We start from the raw sequence: 15,654 nt of genomic DNA on the forward strand, positions 1-15,654 counted from the left end.
GAAAAACTCTGTTTTGTAGATAAAAGGAAAATGATCTTAAAGAATTTCACTAGCCCCCCTTAAACAAAAAAGGTGTCCATCATAACACCATATTTTAAAATAACTATGTGAGAGCCTGCCCTGACAGTGTATATGACCATGTATCCATGTGGTGTTTACACAGTAAACATAGCTCTGGATTCTGTGTCAAATCAAACATAATAAACAGGCAGGGCAGCGGCAGAGGCTGCTCCATCACACAGCACTCTCACTGCCAGTCAGACTGATAGAGCCCTCAATTAATGTTTTTTGTGAAGGTTTTTCCATGAAACATCTACGTCAACAATCTGCCTCCAACTGGTGAAACTAAATGATATTGCAGCCTGAAAGTCCATGCCTGTTTAAAACAGTTATAAATAACACGGAGGACGTGGAGCCTCGTGATGACGTACATGTGATTCTGAGACATGGTTAAAGGATCGGGAGGCTTCAAGGATCTCGTGTGCTGTTTGAATATATTCATTCCAAAGGTATAAAATAAACGACCTTGTGTCTTTTTTTCTCTCTGATCAGCAGATGAGTGTGTCCAGATTAAAAGTATTTTTGAACGCAGGGATTATAGATCCAATTCTTTAGAGTGCTTTTATAAAATAAGTCAGCCAACACTATTTTGGGTAGAGACATCATCGGGAGATCATCTACCTGCCGAGCAACTCGAATATCTATAACTGAGATCAAACCAGATTAATATGCGCGTTAGCTCGGTGTGATCCTTGAGGTAGGGCTGAAACGTGGAGCAGTGGTATTAGTAGGAAGCGAGCGTTAAAATGTTCTCTCTGCACACTGTAGCTAATTTCCATACAGGGGGATAACTACCCATTTGTCATGGAAAATTGTGGGTAGAATTCTGCTGATTTTACTTCTGTACTTCTGCTGTATTCTTCCAACATATACCCCATTTAATGACTTGTTTTTGATTCTAATACGAGATGATGTCACAGAACTGAGCCCTTAAAGAGAATAAGACAGCAGCAGATGAAAGCGCTGATCCTGCCTTTTTCTGCAGAGGTAGCACAGAACTGTCGAGCCTCACCCGGGGGGCTGATAACACGCGGCTCAAGTGCTGAATCAAGCTCCCCGTTACTCTCTCAGCGTGTTTTAAACACTGTCAGTGACAGCAGCAGATAAACCAGCTCCTCCCCACTACAAGCAACAATAGCGCAGGTCAGGGCCCAGATTGTTCAGATTAGACGAGTTGATGTCGAGGTAATGATGCACAGACAGCGATTAGAGACAGGGACCGGTTATGTCAACACTTATGACCGACAGTTCTCATTAAATGCTTTATCGTTTTGTGCAAATGTTTATCCCTATGATAAGTACAAGTCTTATTCCAACCATCTCCTATGTGTGCATACCCACTACCCACAAACCAGACTAGGTTTGCAACTTAATTTAAAGCACAGCAAAATGGAAAAAAAAAAGATTAATGACTCACAAATGATCTCCCTTAATACTTCAAACTGCAGCTTTGTTATCAGTGGACTGACTACAAGTTTAAATAAGGGACTGAACCAGGACTACCAACACGTTCTCATCTCCTATCATCCAAGATCGTTAATTTTCACGGGCCGAAGCATCTCATAAGGTAAAGTGTGAAAAAGAAGAATGACAGGCCCAAATTCAGAAGATAAAACTGCAAAAATAGAGACTCAAACCTTTGATAATAGATAATACTAAATGTGTCCTTCCCATTATATTAAAGAAGGGGTATTATACTAATGTTAAGCTTCATATTTCACTCTGTGATACCTGTGGAGTAGCTTAGCATAATTGACACACTGGTGCTCTGTGCAGGCCCTCATACAGCCTCTGCCTGAAACAACTCAGTCAGGTCTGTACCTTTAAGAAACCCCGCCCCTACAAGCCAGCTTTCTTCTGATTGGCCAGCAAGTGCAGCGTGTAGAAAAAAACAGTGTGAAACCTGGCATTCACAGCAGCCTGCAGACTGAGCTGAGAAGCCTGGGGATTACTCCAACATACTTTTACCTACAGATTTGAAACTCATATATATGTCTTAAAATGTGAAACAGCATAATACCCCCTCTTTAAGATTTAGCAAAGAAAAATGTCAACTTATCTACCCACCATCCTCCTCATTGAATGGTCCACCAAACATTACAGAAAGATGGGAATTAACCCCTCAGATGTGCACCTTGTATACGTATGGATAATATTGCTTTAACACTGGAAAAATGTAGAATATTTATATAGAAAATATCCAAAACAATAGAAACAGTTTAACATTTACATTTTTTTCTTTTTTTATGAAACCACGGATTTACCCACGAGCTAGTAAGCTAAACCCTCCCTCACCCCTTTGGCACAATAATCATATTAATATCAATTCTTATTATATTGTTGAATTACAAGACATTTGAATAGGAATGCTCACTCACACATTCAGCGTAGTAACACAGTTTCTGTAGTCTTAACACATATTGGTACTTTATGATTTCATAACATAGTTCAAAAACATCTTTTTTTCTTTTTTTCACCTTTGTTGATATGTAAAGAAAATGACTCTCATCTGGAACGAAACAGAACTGTCTTTGCATGCCCTTAGTATTTACAGAATCACGTTGTCTGAGTTTTGTTCTTGCTGGCTACTGTAGAGCAGAAATACAACACTCACGAGGAGAAGTCAGACCGTGGACTGCATCGGCATCAGTCAGCTGTCACAGCAGACCGATGCATATGCTGCGGAAAATATGGAGACCGTTATGGACGATAATACACAGGCAACATTTTGAAGTACTGATTGTTGTTGTGACATTAACAGCCCAATTATCTGTAATAAGGTCAAATGTAGCATTTCCTGTTTTGATAAACATTCCTCATTTAAAATGTCTAAAAATGTGTGCGTTGTATTTCACAACCTTCTGACTCTGTCTTTCTCATCTCTTTGCTGAGTGTTTTCCTTTGGGGAGGGAGCTAACTCAAAGCCAAGGCCCCATTTCTCAAAAGCATCTTAGTGAATGCATCCATCGGCACATTTTACTCTTATACCAGTACTTCTGTAGGTACCCACAAGGTGTTGGCACATGTAAGGACAATACTTAATTCATAAGATATGTTTTTAAATAGCAGATTGAGATGTTTTTGCCTTCTCTTGCAGGTTTAGTTCTGCTTCTGTACACTCACAGTTATGACTGGAATATTAAGATGCACACACATCTTGTATTGATTTGACATTCATGCCTCTCTCTCCACATAAAATCTAATCCTGTCTCCTACAAAACTTGCCCTTGCAACATTTTCCCATTTCAGGACGCTTGACATTTGGGATTAGTCTCATGTGGCCAGACGTTACTTTAAAAGTAAAAGATTGACATTCTGACATTTCTGAAGAGAAGATCGATACGGCTCTCATGTCTGTCCACTTCAATATGAACTTCTTTTGTGGTTCTGCCCCTCTTTGTCTGAAGAGTGGCGAAGTTTGAAAAGGTCTGAGCACCTGTAACAGATGATCATGGTGGAGGCTTAGGAGGAGGAGGAGGAGGCTCTCTCCCAGCATGCATCAATCAATCTGTGTCCACTAACATGAGATTATTGTTATTCCAGTTAATCTAATTCAAAGCACTGTGTTTAATAAATCAGGGAGACACTTGTGTCCTGCTGACTCTCTGTATGAAGGAAATGTCATAACTGGCATCCAGCTAAGCCTCCCATATTTCTCTGTTGTCACTTTTTGCCAATGACTGTATATATAGATGGACGATACGAAGCCAAATTGAAGCCAAAAAAGCCCCCATGACGGGCGCTGCCATCTTGCGATGGTGACGTCATTTGGAGCCAGAACTGCGCAGTCGAGACCCCCCGCTGTAGCCACTTCCGCTAACCAAAACACAAAAATAAATTTACGAAAATAACGTCAAAGATCCCGAACGTCTGCGTATTAAACAGCAGAACAGCTCCATGTGTTGGTCTGAAGCAGACATTCACAGATATGGAAACTTCAATGACTGTAGTGACTCCTCTACTCTGCTAATCCTGAACAGATCGGCTGTCAATCATCCTTTTTACAGCATCAAATAACTAATTAAAAATAAACTTGTCAGAAAAATGAACACTTGGACGTGAATCAGCATGATAATAACTAGCTATAATGACAGAAACCATGTTTGAGAAAAATGTATCGGGTGTGTATTTTGATTTTATAGTTTGACTCATGTCCCATCTGTTAACATGGAGGAGGCGGGCTTTATGACCTATACTGCAGCCAGTCAGCAGGGGGCGCTCGAAATGTTTTGGCTTCACTTTGAGGGAGCTGTCATGTCGTCCATCTTTTTATACAGTCTATGGTTTCTGCCAGGAATCCACCTGAACTAAGATGTTTAAGGTAAAACAAGGCCCGGGTCTTGTCAATCCCTCCTTTCTCTGTTTCTCAGGTCTCAGACTGAGAGGTACAAAAGGTTTGGTCCCAACTACTTCAGGAATCATGTAGAAAATATACATTCAAACTTCTGAGAAAAAAAAACTGGAAGAATAGAAAATACTGGCAGGTAAAAGAAAGCAGCAAGAGAAAGAGGGACTGAGAAAAAGAAAGCCATGTGGAGGGAACAAAGAGGAGCGAATAAAAAGATTTCTTCGGAGTAACATACAGCGTGGTATGTTAACACAATGCACTTTAGTCAGAAGCATGATGGATTTCATCACAAAAGAAAAATCCAGAACCTCTCATATATTTACAGTTTGTTTGTTTGTGTGTGCTCACACCTAGGTGTGTATATGTGTGTAATCGAATATATATATGTGCCCTTGATAGCCTTTGTTTAGTCCGTACAGGCTTTAGGTCTTAGCTCTTCAATAATCTTCACTTTCATGTTGCCATTACTTTTCTTTAACTAAGCAAAACACATTCATGCACGCTAACACACACGCACACACGCACACAAACACGCACACACACGTTCACCATCTCTAATTAGTTGATAGCCATGTTACCTTAAGGCCACTACCCGAACCTAAATTATACACAGCTCTAGACCTCCGAGAACGATATCCGGCCTTACAGACACCAAAACACTGCAGTTAAAGTGGCATTTTTTTGCAGTCCGTCATGGTCCACTTGTGTGAAACAGCTCTAAGAAAACACAACGTGAGCAAGCTTCTTACACTTGCATCTCACTGCAAACATGTAAACACGAACACAGCAGACTGTTGCAGCTTGGCGTCTTCACCGACCCGCCCTCCATGACTCCATCATTTCAGGTTTTAACTCCACGCAGGGAGTCCTCCCATAACTCTTTTCTCATGTTGACCGAGTTGTTCTTAGGTGCTCTTCATTTCTGCATTTTCTGCCCTTCAGCTCACAGTGAGGATGAACTCTGGCTGTAGTTTCTGAGCGTCAGTCTGCTGTACCTGGGCGAAGGAGGGGAAGGGGGAGGATGGGAGGGGACAGGGGGGAGAAACAGACCCGTCTCTGAGACGGGTGAGCCACTACTGGACGCCAGGGAATCACGGAAAGGTGAGGGTGGAGTTAAAGCAATAAGTTCCTCCTCCAGCTCCCCCCTCCTCAGAGGGGAGGAGCTAATTAGGCCTCCTCGCATGGGGGAGAGAGAGGGGGAAGCTTGGGGGTGAGGAGGCGGCAGGGGGTAAGGCGAATGAGGAATAGAGTGAATTGGACAGCCACCTCGGCCTCCTAAGCTGGACTCTACAGGCGGAAGGGGCTGCACGTCGGCGTAGGTGGTGAGGGTGGGGGGCATTGGGATCTCACGTGGCAGCAGATACGGGTCGGGGGGGTGAGGAGAAGGAGGGCTGTGTTTGTGCGTGTGTGAGTGTGTCGGAGAGGGCGCCAACATCATGCTGTTGAGCTCGGAGATGTTTGCAGTGAAGCGGTTCACGACACAGCTTATCTGATCCATCAGCGAACTCGGCGGTACTCCTGGGTGATCGTCCACGGCAACTAAGTGACCGTCACTCCCTGCGACGAGAGAGCCGCTGCTGGCAGGACCACAACTGCTGCCGCTGCCGCCGCTGCAAATGCTGCTCGGGTACTTTGGGATACCAGTCATCTGAGGCTCCTCGACTAATCCCGCCCCCAGCCTCTGGCTGACCGTGCTGATTGGCGAAGGCGTCTGCGGCCGGTATGTGATGGAGTAGCGCTCCTCGGCTTCGGAGAGGTCGTACAGCGTTTTGTCTGTGACAGAGTCGGGGCGAGGCAGGGAGGACATGGAGGGGAGGGAGGGCAGAGGGACGTGTGGGGGCAGGTCCCCCCCTCCGCAGTAACGCTCCTCAGAGGTTTTGGAGAAGGGCTTGATGACGGCTGTCTGATTGTTCTCCTTCTTCTTGATGTGGAAGGACAGCCGCTGCCACAGGTGGTTTCCACGAGAGCTGCTGCGCTCCGTCTGCGCCCAAGACACTGATTTACCGTTGGAGCTGGAGGACAGGAAGGAAGTGAAAGAGAGAAAAGAAAGAAGGTGTTGTTTTCAGTGCTTAGAGGTCGATTCACCACCTTCAGTTAAATAGTAGTTTATTACTTTATTTCTGTTGGAGGTGGAAAACACATTTTTAAAACTAGTTTAGGCCTAAAATAAACATTTATTAAATTATTCCAACAGCAGACTTGACTTCCTGGCTTTGAATTTGAGCATTATGAACATTATTTGCATTTTCAGTGTTTTTTCATGAGGAAGAAGTAGCTTGTTTCTAACTAATCTAACTAATATTTTGTGCTGTTTATCATTTCAAGTCGTTCTTCCCTCCTTGTTTAAGTATGCATTAAATAGCATTTTCTACATAATTAAATGCTAGTGTTGCAAAGAAAAGACAATTAAACTTTTTCTTTGGAGCATATCTAACTGCACTTGTAAGAAGTCAATTAGCATTATGAGCCAAAACACCGGAAAAAAACACATTAACTGTGCCTGCTCTGCATAAGATCAGATGCTAAATTAGTAATGTCATGTTATAGATACAAACATATTCAGATGCAGCTTTGAATCCACCCCAGAAATACTTTACAAATTGTATAATTCCATCACAATTAATTTCCTGTTCTATTTTTCCCCCGACTTCATTTTTCTTTGTCAGGTTACTTTTCCTCTTTATTACAATTTTTTTCCTCTTTTCTCTGCATCAGTCACAGCGCTCTGTCCCCTGCTCCCTCCTTCTCCTTCTCTCATCCTTTTGTCAGGTTAATTAGTGTGATTAATCTTTAGCTGAAGTCCTGATTAAACCTCACACCACAGTGGCTGGTGGTGAAGAGAACTCAACACACACACACACATCCGCACATACATAGACATACACACACACTAGCTGTCCAAAAAAACACATGTACCTATGCTGCACATGTCGACCTGCACCTACGAAAACACATGTTGCACTACACTAAAGGAGTGCTTGATTGATCTTACCTTACATATATATTCTCCAGCTCTGACTTTAATGTCTGGTGAAGGTAAATCATGCACTCCTTAGTAGTTCAAACATGTGATTCAAACATCAGTGAAATATTTCTTTTTTTCCCCTCCTGGTCTGCCGGTTTCATGTCTGTCTGCGTCTGTTCAGACTACACAATGACAGCAGCTCAAAGGCAACAGCTTCCAGCGCTGCACCGAGGAGACAGACAGCCCTGCCAATTACCACCACCCACAGAGGAAGATAGGAGCGAAGGAGAAGAGGGGGGGAAAGAGAGGAATAAAAGGAACAAAGACAGAAACACTCCTGACATTTCTCATAAGAGTGTGATTGAAATCTTGCTTGCCGAGCAGGGTGAGCTGGAGTAACCTGCTGACAAACCAAAATGTGTTTTTGGGTTTTTCCCCCTCTCTTTTCATTCTGGCCAAGTGGCTGTGCATCACTCCCTTTGTGCCTTTTGATCGCTTCCTTGTCACTGTAGATGACTTGTGGATGGCCTTAAGCCGGGTGTGAAAATTATTATGTCTTTCCTTTTCACACCATCCCGTTAGCCTTTTCTTCTCTTTCTTAGCCATGATTCTGCTTTTCATCTCTCTGTCCATTCTCTCCATCTTCTCTCCTCTCTGTGTATTGAAATTTCTCCCTTCTCTCCCTTTCTTGGTAAACTCCTCCCTCTCTCCATCTTTGCCATGTCTCCATTAGGCAATTGTCTGCAGTTCATGTTAGGGTCAGAGGAACAGTCAAGCAGACTCAAGGGAGTTCAGAGAATCAATCTCTCGGAGAGCCACACACACACACGCACCATAAATAGTCTCTGAGTGGGGCCATTACAGAAATGGTGCCTTGGACTGTAACTGAGGAGTAACCTGGAATTAACCTAGCCAATAAGCCTCCAGTGAACACACACACAGACACACACACACACAGACACAGACAGGTACCTGAGTGTCTCTCCAGTGGAGCCTCTGCGTTTCCACAGGTTAACCAGACTGGAAGAACGGCTGGCGGCTGACGACGATTTTCCGTCTCCCACGTGCATGCGCACCACTGTGCTCGTGGTAAAGGCACTGCGCACGTTACGCTCTGGTTTGGCCAGAATAATGTACACCTAGGGTGAAAAAAACATAATGTATTCAGTCAAATGCAGCATTTCTTAAATAAGAAGAGCGCTCACTTTTATAATGCAGAGAAAGAGCAAAAACCTATGTTTGTTTTAGAAAATATTTTGCTTTCTCAAACACACAAACTGTCCTCTCATAAATGTTCTTTTTAGAGCAGTGATTGAGGCTGTCACCTCTCAATGAAAAGCGCTAATGAAAAGGGAACTCTGAAAAAGAAACAGCAAATTGTTTTTATTGATTGCATGTCTGCTGTTTTAAAGTGCAAACGCTCTCCTTGAAGCACCGCAGGGAATATCTGGCTGTTACTGTATAAGCAGGAGAAAACATGAGGATATTTTAAATGAGCTGTTTTTGCTTCAATGCAGGTATTAAATGAAAATGTAACCTTAAAGTAATAATCTCGAAGATTTTCATTTAAATAAATGTCTGTTAAGTCTCTATCTATCGCAGAATGAGGTAACACAATGGTGATTGAGCCTATGGCCCGCTGATGAAAGCCTTTACATTTGCAGTATTATGGACTGGGTGTCTGTGGTGAAAAAATCACAAGCGGTGCCCAGTTAGTGTTGCGCTTTCCATCAGCCAGCACTGGTTTGTCTGCCAGAGTGGGTAGGCGGAGCTAAGTGGCTGCTTTTCCGGTCTCTGCAAGTGTTGCAAGTAAACAGTAATCTACTTTGGCTGAACAAACAAAGAAAAGATCGATGACTACAGATACAACTTCAAAAATAAGAGAAAATCCAAAGAAAAAGAAGCAAATTCGATGCTCAGATGAAGGCAAACAGTCTAAAAAGGAAAGCGACTGTCGGCGAGGAAAATCAAGAGTTACAACTGGAGCCAACCGTGGACGTCACACATGCAACACTGTCTGGATATCTGGCAAGTGTGCTCCCGCAATTACCGTTTATCTCCATAGGTGCCGCCAAAGAGAAAGAAACTGAGATCTTCGAGATTATGTCTTTAAGTTTATTAATATTTACACTCACTTCCAATTACATTGTGTTTTACTCAATTCCATTTAATTTGATATTTTATTTTAGTGCTATATAAGTTGCTACAGAAACACTATTTAATTTGAATTTTGTATGTCATGCAACTGTGACAAAAACTTTTCAGATTTGGAATTTTAATATTTTGATTTCAGATACATTTTGAACATATGTGAATATATCGGCCGATATATCAATATCGGAATTTTTTTCCTCCCTAATATCGGAAGCGGCATCGGCCCCAAAAATCCAATATCGGTCAGGCTCTAGTGTTTACTGGGAGTGCTGCCTGTGTAAACCACTCTAACAACAGGGATACCTGCAGACTGATACATTTGTCACAAATGACATATTTTAACACGTAAATAACACATTTTGGTGTATTAGTAACAGCACGAGCATGATAAATAAACTTCTGCATTGAAATAAAATAAATGTTCTTGGTTTTGGAAGGAAGGACAAACTGTTCTCATACAAATAACACAGATTGAGTGTCCTGATGTGTTAAAATAAACTCATCATTTTGGACACCTACCACATCCAAAGGATTGTAGAGAATTTACAAAGTTAGGTATGTTTACACAGGGAGATATTTTCCTGGTAATAAAGCATAAAGATTTAGTGCAGTTGCTATGGTAACCGGCAGTTTAATATACCCTGTGAGACGCTTTGGAATGATTTCAACCAGAGTACCTTTCCAAATATACACTTTTAATGGATCTCTGACAGGCACTCAGAAAATGGTATTTTCAGAGGTTTAAGCAGAAGCTTAGTGTTTAGAGGGACTGAAAAATGTGAAGAAAATATATAGATCAAAGCAGCGAATGAGCGAGAAGCGGAAACGGTGGATTTTCAGCCTTACCTTGGGTACGAACATGCAGCACAGAGCCACCGTGGCGCTCAGGCTGACGCTGAAGCACATGGTGATAATTTTGTAGTTGGAGCCAAAGTAGATGGGTACAAAGGCCAGCCAGATAATACAGGTGGTGTACATGGTGAAGGCGATGTACTTCGCTTCATTGAAATTAGCCGGGACGTTGCGGGTCTGGGAGGGAGAGAGAGAAAGAGTGTAAGCGAAAAAACATGCATTTCTTCTAAGCAGTTGAATTATTCTGTGGTGTCTGCCTTTAATTTGGAAGATAAAACAAAGAAGGACACTATTTTGCTTTACAGAACCACAATAAACACTGCTAACCCACTGCCTTTTCATTACTACTGTAATTCTTATTCTAACCTTATTATGTGTATTAGTGAATTAGGTGACACATGGGTTTGTAACCCTGCACAGGCAGAGCTGTATTTTGTCTGTTCACAAACACAGTTAATTTATTTGTGAAGTATATTTCAGCTTTTGTCTCAATTATGTTCTCACAATTCACAGATAATTGTTGGCTGCAGGCCACCAATAATAACGTTGACTTAATAACGTCTTTGCTATAATTGATTTTCATTTACTGCTGCTGAAAGGCTGTAGAGCACCAAACACAAACAGTGGTGCAATCTGTGCTTTTCATATTAGGTCTGAGTGACTGTTCTCTCCTACAGGAGCTTGTATTGAGACATGAACTGTCTATACAACGTTTATGTCTCCAACAATATGTGTCCTTTTAGTACCAACTTAAAGGTGGGGTATTATGCTAATTCTAAGCTTCATATTTCACTCCGTGATACCTGTGGAGTACCTTAGTATAATTTACAGTTTAAAAAAACTCAGCATTTTTCTCACACTGTTGCTTTGTGCACGCCCTCATACAGCCTCTGTTTGAAACAACTCAGTCAGCTCTGTCTCTTTAAGAAACCCAGCCCCTACAAGCCTACTTTCTTCCGACGCCTGTCAAGGGGCAGAACTCTGTGTTTGAGGCACATCTCCTACCCTGTGGCAGTGAGTTGTCGGCAAAGAGTAAACGTCACTTTTTCAATTTGAAATAACTGTCTGATGCGCTTGTCCTTTGGAAAAGTAAACACTCTTTTCTTCACAGCCAAAGAAACACTTTCTCCAAGACGTTCTTAAACAACTTGTCAGGTGAAACAGCATAATACACCCTCTTTAAAATCGAAAAACTGGCAAGCCATCACAATCTTAGATTTCTTGGTAGTGATGTACACAGCTACAGACGGCTAGTACCAAATCGAGCTAGTACCTTAAAGGCATAGAAGGTGCAGCTGAGGATGAGGAGGCCATTGTATCCTAGTGGGGCAACCACACCCAGGTTAGTGGTGTTGCAAATGAGGTTGACCTGGCGGATGCTGGGGTAGTCATGGATCACCTGTAGAGAGAGAGAAAACATGAAAATCATTATTTATTTGTTCCAGAAAACAGAGTGATGTTTGCTAACATGTACAAATGGTGGCACTATATGAGACTGGAGACACAGCCAACTTGAGATGCCCGTTATGTTAAGTCTGTTTGTAAATAATAGCATGATTGTAACTGCATGATACATGTTGAAGGTGTAATTACTCTACAACTGTGTGTTTAAAATGGTCTTCTTAAAACCATCTTATGTAATAGCGATTAAAGGCCTCATTACAACTCTTCTTTATGTTTCTCTCTCTGGTAAATTGTCTGTGAATGAGCCACTCTCCCACTCACACTGAAAAATGGCACAGGGACATGCAGAGCTTACCTCAGGTGGCTCCATGAGGAAGAGAGCCACGATGATGCCCAGCTGCAGCAGTATGAGGAGGAAGGCAATGATGAGCTGAGCGCAGGCTGACATGAAGCGAGGTTTCTTTGTGCAGATCTTCTTCTTGCTTCCCGCGAGGATCCGGGCAATTCGGTTCGTCTAGGGGTCAGATCAACACCATCGCCATCAGGACCTTTTTATAAACTGTATCTATATTATGGATCTCTGCTTCTTGTATTTCTGCACTACAGCCACTGCTCCTATGGTGATATTTAGTGGAAAAAACACTTACTGCACAGAGTCTAAATCTAGCGCAATAAGCTCAAGGTAATTTTTAATTGCAGTTTCCTGGGTTTAATCCTACCTCCCTGTTTAATCCTACCTCCCTTAGAGAAAGGGGTAGGATAGAACTAAGCTCAAGATTTCTGTGGCTTTTCTCTACAGACCATCGATAATCAAAGCCAGATAAGCATTGATTTAATTACAGGGGGTATTTCCAGGACTTTCGAGGTAACACCTTTAACCCTACGTCCCTCACACTGCCATGCATCTCAGAACTACTCCACAAATCCCTCACTCAGTCCTCACCTTGGTGACAAGTGCAGAGTAGCTCATGGCAGGTGACAGGCCTATTCCCAGCCGCTGGAGGTAGCAGTGGATGACATGAGGTTTTGTTATGAGGCTGAAGGTACACAGGTACCCCAGGCAGATCCCTGCCAGTATTATGTAGCACAACTCCCTACTGGAAGATTTCACGACTGGGGTGTCTCGGAACCTGTACACGGGCACATTGTGAGAAACATGATGAGACTTAAAACACACAGTGTGAACATCGAGGAAAGAGAAGAAATGTGCAAAGTGGATATATAGAAGCATTTTGTTGCTCCTTTGAGTTCATATATTTTGTAAGAAAGATTGGTTACCTGATGAAGACTGCAGTGACAAAGAATGTGAACATGAGACCGAGGCAGGCGAAGACAACAGCAGCAATGGGTTCAGGGTCTCCCCAGCGCAGATACTCCACTGGGATTGGGTCACAGCCTGGGGATATAATGTGGAGAGTGAGAATGTTGAGAGAACAATATTAATCAAGGACTTTAATCAGACACGTGTGTAGCCCAGAAACTGGAAACTATTTAGCTTAAGGTGAATTTTTTCTTCATTCTTCATATTTTCCCTTTGTTTGTGTACCCTTCAGCATCAAGTTTTGACCTACATATGATGCAGATGAAGCTTCATAGAAACAAACGCTTGTCCTAGTGACCAGCAACCTCCAAAGGTCAGGGTCGGAGCTGTGCATGTTGAACCCACGTGGAAAGTCTGAACAAGCCTGCATCTTATGAAAATAGCCTGAAGTGGAGATTCTTTGTGAGGTTCAGGACTTCATGCACCGGTTGCAATTGTTCTTGATCTCTTAATACACATGTCTTTGTTATCCACGCTTTCTTTCTCATCTCTCCCTTCATCTCATTCCTCTGTCATTCAATCTCCGTATCTGCTTCCTGTCACTCTATTTTCTTTCTAATGCCCCATCCATCACTCCATCCCTCTCTTATCCCACTAATATCTCCCCTATTTATCTTCATCCTCATCCCTCCGACCTTTTACACCTAATTCTCTTCCATCTTTCCTCTCTCCCTCTCTGTCTTCATGCTAGGCAGGGAGATAAAGTGTCATTAATTAAAGGGACAGGTCTAATTACGATCTGTCTTAACGCTTGCTGAAATTATCTTGCTGGTTGGTGTAGACATACTGCTGCAAGTATACTCTTTTTGTCCCCTATACATCTCCACTTGCTTCCTTTTCAAGTCTTCCTATATCTTTCTCTTCATCTGCATTGCAAACACACACACCTGTTCGTACAGTGCTGCAAATCTTCGAGGGAGGCAGAGAAAGAGAAGTCATTAAAAAAGACTGGATTCATTTAATGACTTTGTCTTTTACACGGTCAATAGAGTTTATCAAATCGGAGATTCGGTTAGGTCTAGGGGCATAAACAAAAGCTTAATTGCTGAGTGGGAGTAAATGGGATTCTAACAAACAGACAGAAAATAAGTATTCTGCAGAGGATGTGGCTCATTTGCATCCTTATATCACTGAAAAGCTCAAAGTGCCATTTCAGCTCCAATCTAATAAAATTTAAATTATAATCTCAAACAGTGCGAGGGATCCACACATAAATAAGCCGCAGCTCCACACTTCTTTCTAACAGACAAGGACTACAGTAACTGTCCTGCCTGGCATCGATGTGGTGCGGACCACCCACCTGTGAAAATGTAAGTCTCGAGGAAACCAACCTGCTGTGAATTTCACTCCAATTAATCTTGCCAACACACATCTCGATGCTGGGGCCGAAAAATCGCAGATCAGTGAATTTCTCACTTCTTTTCCCAGAGCAGTGGGAAAAACATCGGCTACGTCTGCATTTTAATGCTTAATTAGTTCACGGATCCTGCAGGAGATCGCGTCGTTTTGACCCTAAGCAAAACTGCGGCATTAAGGGGAGGAGGACCGCTTGGGGGGTTCAGTCAATATAAAGTTTGGAGACAAACTCCTTTAAACACTCTCACAGTCAGACTGTGGAACTTTACCGATCAGTGGAGAGGCTCAAATCCAAAAGCTAATCCTCCCTTTTTCTGCTCTTTTCACTCTCCCTGGCTGCGGCTTCAGTCAGAGTCTTTTTTCATCTTCATCTCTCTATCTTTCAGAGCCACTTCTTCCCTTCTTCCCTCTTTCTCTAAGTCACTTTTCTCTCACCCTCTTCTTCTTTTTTGTGCTATTGCTGTCTCAAAAACTCTCCTATTGCTTTCTAAGGTTTTTACACCCACTGTACCTCTGTCCCTGCCAGCTGAGACCTTCCTCTGTCTCCTCTGTTCCCTCGCTTAATCTCTCATACTCATTCTCTCTTTCTCTGGCCTGAGGGAGAGTGATCAAGATGTCTGCTGGTGTAACAGGGTACAGCAGTTTGTTTACACCTCATTATTACTGTTCTATAGCCCCGCTGGGGGACAGGCAGCACTTATTGTTGATGAAATGAGTCACTTAACGTGCTAACACACATGAGCATGATCGACAAACCGACACAAAAACACATGGGCTACCCTGATCACGCCTTGAGTTCATGGTCTTTTTCCACTCTCAACTGTCTCTTTGTCCTTATCTCACTGGCTCGCTTTAAGGACGCTTCTCTCTTTGGCAGGGAAGTTCAATCTGAATTTTCAGCAGGGCTCGATTCATGTTTTAATCATTGAGCATGGTGAGGAGCTAGCAAGCAGTATAATGAGCAGCTGAGAGCATAACAAGGCAATATCCAACCGCTTCAAACGCAATGTAGGGGAAATACATTTTCATTGCAACAGAAACTTATTTGCATTGAAAGCTGTTCTTGATGCAGAATAATTAAAACATTGGTGACCATGCTGGTGACAAATTAAAAGGATGAGAGAGAGGGACTGGAGGGGAGGGAAGGGGAGGGGAGGGGGAGGAAGGGAGGATGAAACAGAGGAATCGTTTCCC

General features: G+C 42.6%; 1 protein-coding gene across 2 annotated transcripts in view; it reads right to left on the reverse strand.

The window, feature by feature from the left end:
* Positions 1 to 4,190: 4,190 nt before the first annotated feature.
* Positions 4,191 to 15,654, reverse strand: part of grm5b (glutamate receptor, metabotropic 5b) — a 60,365-nt gene continuing 48,901 nt past the window's right edge. The window contains exons 11-18 of one of the 2 annotated variants that reach the window (XM_069668161.1): positions 13,062 to 13,179; positions 12,727 to 12,913; positions 12,139 to 12,297; positions 11,653 to 11,778; positions 10,374 to 10,556; positions 8,346 to 8,512; positions 6,002 to 6,420; positions 4,191 to 5,923 (exon numbers count right to left, since the gene is read on the reverse strand). In XM_069668161.1, coding sequence (XP_069524262.1) covers positions 5,352 to 5,923; positions 6,002 to 6,420; positions 8,346 to 8,512; positions 10,374 to 10,556; positions 11,653 to 11,778; positions 12,139 to 12,297; positions 12,727 to 12,913; positions 13,062 to 13,179 — 1,931 coding nt within the window. In that variant the 3' untranslated portion in view covers positions 4,191 to 5,351. Of the gene's footprint in view, positions 6,421 to 8,345; positions 8,513 to 10,373; positions 10,557 to 11,652; positions 11,779 to 12,138; positions 12,298 to 12,726; positions 12,914 to 13,061; positions 13,180 to 15,654 lie in introns of both variants that reach the window. The other variant, XM_069668160.1, reaches the window with a different exon arrangement.

The sequence above is a fragment of the Semicossyphus pulcher genome, unplaced genomic scaffold (genome assembly GCF_022749685.1).
Source record: "Semicossyphus pulcher isolate SPU_LCO1_2020_fin unplaced genomic scaffold, fSemPul1.0.p SCAF_19, whole genome shotgun sequence".
NCBI classification, from domain to species: domain Eukaryota; kingdom Metazoa; phylum Chordata; class Actinopteri; order Labriformes; family Labridae; genus Semicossyphus; species Semicossyphus pulcher.